This window comes from Xiphophorus maculatus, chromosome 18 (assembly GCF_002775205.1).
Source record: "Xiphophorus maculatus strain JP 163 A chromosome 18, X_maculatus-5.0-male, whole genome shotgun sequence".
Lineage (NCBI taxonomy): Eukaryota > Metazoa > Chordata > Actinopteri > Cyprinodontiformes > Poeciliidae > Xiphophorus > Xiphophorus maculatus.
In genome coordinates, this window is record NC_036460.1 from 4,474,402 (window position 1) to 4,479,350 (window position 4,949).

General features: G+C 41.7%; 1 protein-coding gene across 1 annotated transcript in view; it reads left to right on the forward strand.

Moving 5' to 3' along the window:
* Nucleotides 1-3,287, forward strand: part of LOC111611931 (scavenger receptor cysteine-rich type 1 protein M130-like) — an 8,184-nt gene extending 4,897 nt beyond the window's left edge. Inside the window, exons 5-7 of the mRNA XM_023350944.1 lie at nt 1,547-1,876; nt 2,079-2,164; nt 2,241-3,287. Of these exons, the coding sequence (XP_023206712.1) occupies nt 1,547-1,876; nt 2,079-2,164; nt 2,241-2,333 (509 nt within the window). The 3' untranslated portion in view covers nt 2,334-3,287. The remainder of the gene's footprint in view (nt 1-1,546; nt 1,877-2,078; nt 2,165-2,240) is intronic.
* Nucleotides 3,288-4,949: the final 1,662 nt, after the last annotated feature.

Consider the following 4,949-nt stretch of genomic DNA (forward strand, 5'->3'; position numbering starts at 1 on the left):
TTTTCAGTTTAGCCACATAGATGAACAAAAACTCATCATTTTAATAACTTTTAATCTCTGCTGCTTTGAAGTCGATGCATCAAAATCCCAGGAGGAGTTCAAGGAAATCAGACATTTTCAAAACTTGAAAATCTACAGAAAATTAACTTTGATCCAAAATTGTGGACTTCCTGTTTTTAGTGAAAATAGCAGGAAAACCTTTTGTTTGTTATGGTTGTTGGCCTGGCTGATCTAGGGGGCGCTGTTCGGCCATTTTGCAACATTTATTTTTAAATCCAATTTAATATTAACAATTTCACAGTTTAAAGTTTGTTTGACATTTAGTGGATTTATTAACATGTTTATGTCCCAAAAATCTGATAAATTCAGCAGAAATAAAAATGAATGATAAAATTCCAGGTACAGTCGGTTTCACTTCACCTTTGATGCTCTGAGTTTTTCTAGTTTGGTTTTCTTGGCCTTTATTTTTTATCAAACTCAGAGATGTTTCCATGTGTATCTATAAAAATAAAGTTCTGAAATATTTTAAACCTTTTTTCTTTCTGCATCCACAGACTCAGTCAGGCTGGTTCAAGGGACCAACCGGTGCTCAGGCAGACTGGAGGTGAAGACCAACCAGTCGTGGTCCTCAGTGTGTGAAAAAGACTTTGACCTGCAGGATGCAGAGGTGGTCTGCAGGGAGATTAGCTGTGGGCCTCCTTCAGTCCACCAGGGGGCGCTCTATGGAGAAGCAGAGGCTCCAGTGGGGAGCAGAGAGTTCCTGTGTGAAGGCAGTGAGTCTGCTCTGCTGAACTGCAGCAGCAGGAAGAGTTCAGGTAGAAACAGCTGCTCACCTGGTCAAGCTGTTGGACTCACCTGTTCAGGTAGAGGAGGATCTGCAGACCTGCTGCTGTTCACTGCTTCACTTCCTTCATTAATGAACTCTCTGTCTCTGCTCACATCAAGACAACATCAGGTTGGTGGGAGAGGCCAGCCGATGTGCCGGGAGACTGGAGATGATACATCAAGAAGAGTGGAGACCAGTGGCTGTTATGGATCATTACTGGAACATGAACTTAGTTGCTGCAGTTTGTGCTGGACTGGACTGTGGTTCTGCTGTTTCAGTAAGAGATTCAGAGGAAGCTTCAAAGAGACCAGTTTTTTGGATCTGGTCTGGCTGTTTCCAGTCAGGATCTGCATTAAAGAACTGTTTACCTTCTGATGATGTAAACAGTGATCAGAGCCATGAGATCATCTGCTCAGGTAACTCTGAACTCTCATATTTATTTCTTTTAAAATGTTTCTTCCATCAGGTTCCAGATGTCTGCAGAGAAACCGTCACCTTTAACTAAGAACCTGAAACCTGGAGGAGAGAGAAACTAAAACTGGTTTAAATATTACTGACAGACTATAGATCTATCATAAAGGTGCTAGTCATCATGTTTAAACATGCTAGTAACCATGGCAACCAGTTTGTGATCAGCTCCTGTCTCTTTCTCATTCATGCCATCTTGTTTTCCACCTCAGATTAGATCCAGTTGTCTCTGTGTTTCCTCTGCGTTCCCAGGTCTGCTGGTTGAGCCGCTCATCTTCCTCTCTTCCTCCACTGACGGGGTCTCCACAGGCAGAAAGCAGGGGTCTGAGCTCCTCATTGGCTCACATTTCAGCATCATGTGCTCCATCAGACCTCAGTATGAAGGCGGCTCCTTCCAGCTCATCTTCAGCACCTCTAACTACACTCAGAACCAGACCCTGCCAGCTGTTAATCACTCCGCCCTCTTCCTGTTCTCTGCTGCTGGCCACGCCCACCAAGGAACCTACCGCTGCGTTTACCACGTCTACGTTTTCTCCTATAACTTCTCCTCTATCAGCCAGCCTCTCAACCTCACTGTCTCAGGTAAACTCATGGAGTCCATGAGGAAAGGTTCTGCTTCAGGTGAACCAGCAGCTGTCTGCCTCATTCATGAGGTCAGAGAGGAGGATTGATGATATTAATGTTCATGATCAGATCTACAGGCAGCATGAAAACAAGGATCTATATGATTATTTTCTAGCTGGACTCATCTGATGAAAGCTGATCCTGAATCTGTTTCATTCAGTTTCAGCCTCTCCCACTGCTTTGATCATCAGACTGGTTGTCGTCCTGCTGGGTTTGCTGGGATCAGTCCTGGTCCTCTACTTTAAGGTACTGCATGTATCATGCATGATGTGTTCAGTTGGGAAAGTTCTTGCATTGAAGCTGAACCATCCTCTGTTTCCAGGCCAGGAGAAACCAGAAGTCTGGACCAGAAAACAACCATCATGATGAAGGATCCAGAGCTGAAGGCAGCATAGAGGAGGAGACTGCAGTCTGAAGGAACCAGGAGAAAATGATCTTCATTTCACATCCGCAGGAAGGAGCAGAGACATGTTTCAGACTCCTGGAAATCTATCCGTCTATGTATCTATGATAAAATGTCTCTGTGCTCCTGCAGCAGGAAGGAAGTTCAACATTCAGAAATTTGTATCTGGACTAAACCTACTTAAGTTAAACTTATATAAGAAGGGAACACAAAACAAAACATTCAACAAACAAAATATAACAGAAAACCCACTTCATCGAAATCTGATCTTCATCAACCTTGCAAGGATAGCATATGATAGGATATTTGAGGTCAAAGGTCAGGTAGCCAATTTATCAGACGATGTGGACAAACTGCCTCTGATCTCCTACTACGATAAAGTTAACTACGTAGTCAACACAAAGAGTGCATACGCCGTAAACGAGCTTCACTGCCTGAAATTCATGGACGCATATAATTAGTATTTCAACAGCTTTTTAAAGGAGAGAAAATCTCTCTGTGTGAATAATGAGGTTCTGGTGACTGGCAGACCAAGTACATGTAGCAACAAACATGTAGGCTACATGTCTGCTTAGCTTGCAGATGGGATGGAACATTTTATAGTTACTATGATTATGAGTGAATTAATGCATAACAGTGTTATGATTCTTGTGTAAAGCATGTGCTCATGGGAAAGTCTTCTGAAGCTGTTTCTCTGAACTCTGTATTATTATAAAGTTGTAGAATATTTTCTTCTTTGCATTCTTATGACATCCTTAAATGTTTAATATGCTTTATGAAAGAAAATGCATATGTTTGCAGTCAGTTTTGTAGCTAAATAGATTGTTAAACTGTGTGAATTTAATGAAACCTTTCCTATAAAACAATATGCTGTGTTTTGCTCGAGGCTCTTTCTCCTGACTGTGTTCAGTGAGCAGAGACTCCAAATGCTGTAAAGCCTTCAAATAAATATTGACAAAGAATTTATATATTCTCTCTGGTTTTTGAGTTTTTCCTCAGTCTGTTAAAGATCATTTCAACCACAAACAGGATCCAGCGAGTTGGAGAGGTCGAGGGCGACGGGAGATCGGATGCATCGACCAGCCAAAGGAGATAAACTTCAGGCCACCTCCTAGTTGAATGAGGGGAGTCTGAGGTCTGAAGAAATGTAAATCAATGAAAATAGGTGCAAACACAGATTTGAAGAGAAATACAAAGAAACAATAAAGGCAAAAAAACTAAAAAGAAATGTTTAGAAAAAAGAAAAATACAACAAATGTATGAATGTGTGGATGAAATGCAGAGTGGAAAGCAACAATGGCTGACATTTTGTTAACATTTTGTTATTTTACAGGACATCAGCAAATTGGTTTGTGTTTATCATCCACAGTCTGGTGGAGCGGTGGAAAGGGAGAATGGACGATCAAAAAAAAATTGGTGTAGAAACAGTTTTGTCTTAGACTGAAGCTTTAGACCTGCTCTTTATGTATGTTAGAATGAGAACCAGGTCTAAAGCTAAATTAAGCCAATTTGAGATCCTTTTTTATGATCTCTGCAGGAGAAATCTGCAAAGATCAAACAATACTAACAACTAACCTAATGGAAGATAACATGTTAGAATATTATAAGTGTGTCATGTGCTCTCTCCCCCATTCAGCCAGTGAAAGCTGCTCTCCCTCCTGTCCTCATTGACACTGGAAATCCAGGCACTGGTTGAGACACTTCCAGGTTCTCCTGATCACTCACACAGGTATGAAGGTCAAAGGGCACGTCTTGGATTCACACTAGCCATTGCAGATTGCTCAGCACTGAACCACCTGCTGTTGGAAATCCTGGGGAAGGTCAAGGCTCCAGAACCTCCTCCCTAAGAGGAGCTTCCACCATTCGCCCACCTGGCTTAGTAACAGGGCAGCAGGAAGCACAAAGGACCCCGAAAAGAGACAGCAGGATTCCTGGATTCATCACCATCACCAGTGAAGACACAAGAAGATGAAGGTTTACACACTTATCCTCATTATTAGTTTTGCAACAGCAGTGCATAAACTATTGACCCAATAGTTCTGTCGCATGCCAAATTGGAAGCAGATACCAGCCACTCTGGAGACAAAACTAAGAGCTGGCCTGATAGGATAAACACCCAAAGGCTAAAGGTCAAAGCTTGTTGTCGGGTCTATGTTAGAATAATTATGTTTTGTTATCATTCTTACATAAGTAGTTACCAGTTTGCTTTTCATTCATAGGTTTAGTATTCACACCCCAGAGAGGAGGAATTTGTTAAACCGTGTGAAAGACAAAACTTGCTTTTCCCCTAAACCTTGAAGGTGCAGCTGCTTCTTATCTTGGGTTACTCCTTAAACTGCTTGTGTGTAGAATGTAGTTCTTCCTTGTTTCAGAATAGCCATTCTTTGATTTATCACTCTCCCACATTTCACTCTCGACTCCCTTCTTTCTCCTGCTTAATAAAAAGACAGGCTCTGCTGCAGGGAGTCAGGGAACGCATGGTAAACACCTTGAAGAAGTGGTTTGCTATGTTTTCTCCTTCTGCAGAAGCTTGGTTGAAAACTCATAAACATTGTCTGTGGTTCTTTCTTTGTATTTAGGTAAACAAAATACCTGTCAGTCTATTTTAGTTCCCAACCTGCAAGGAAT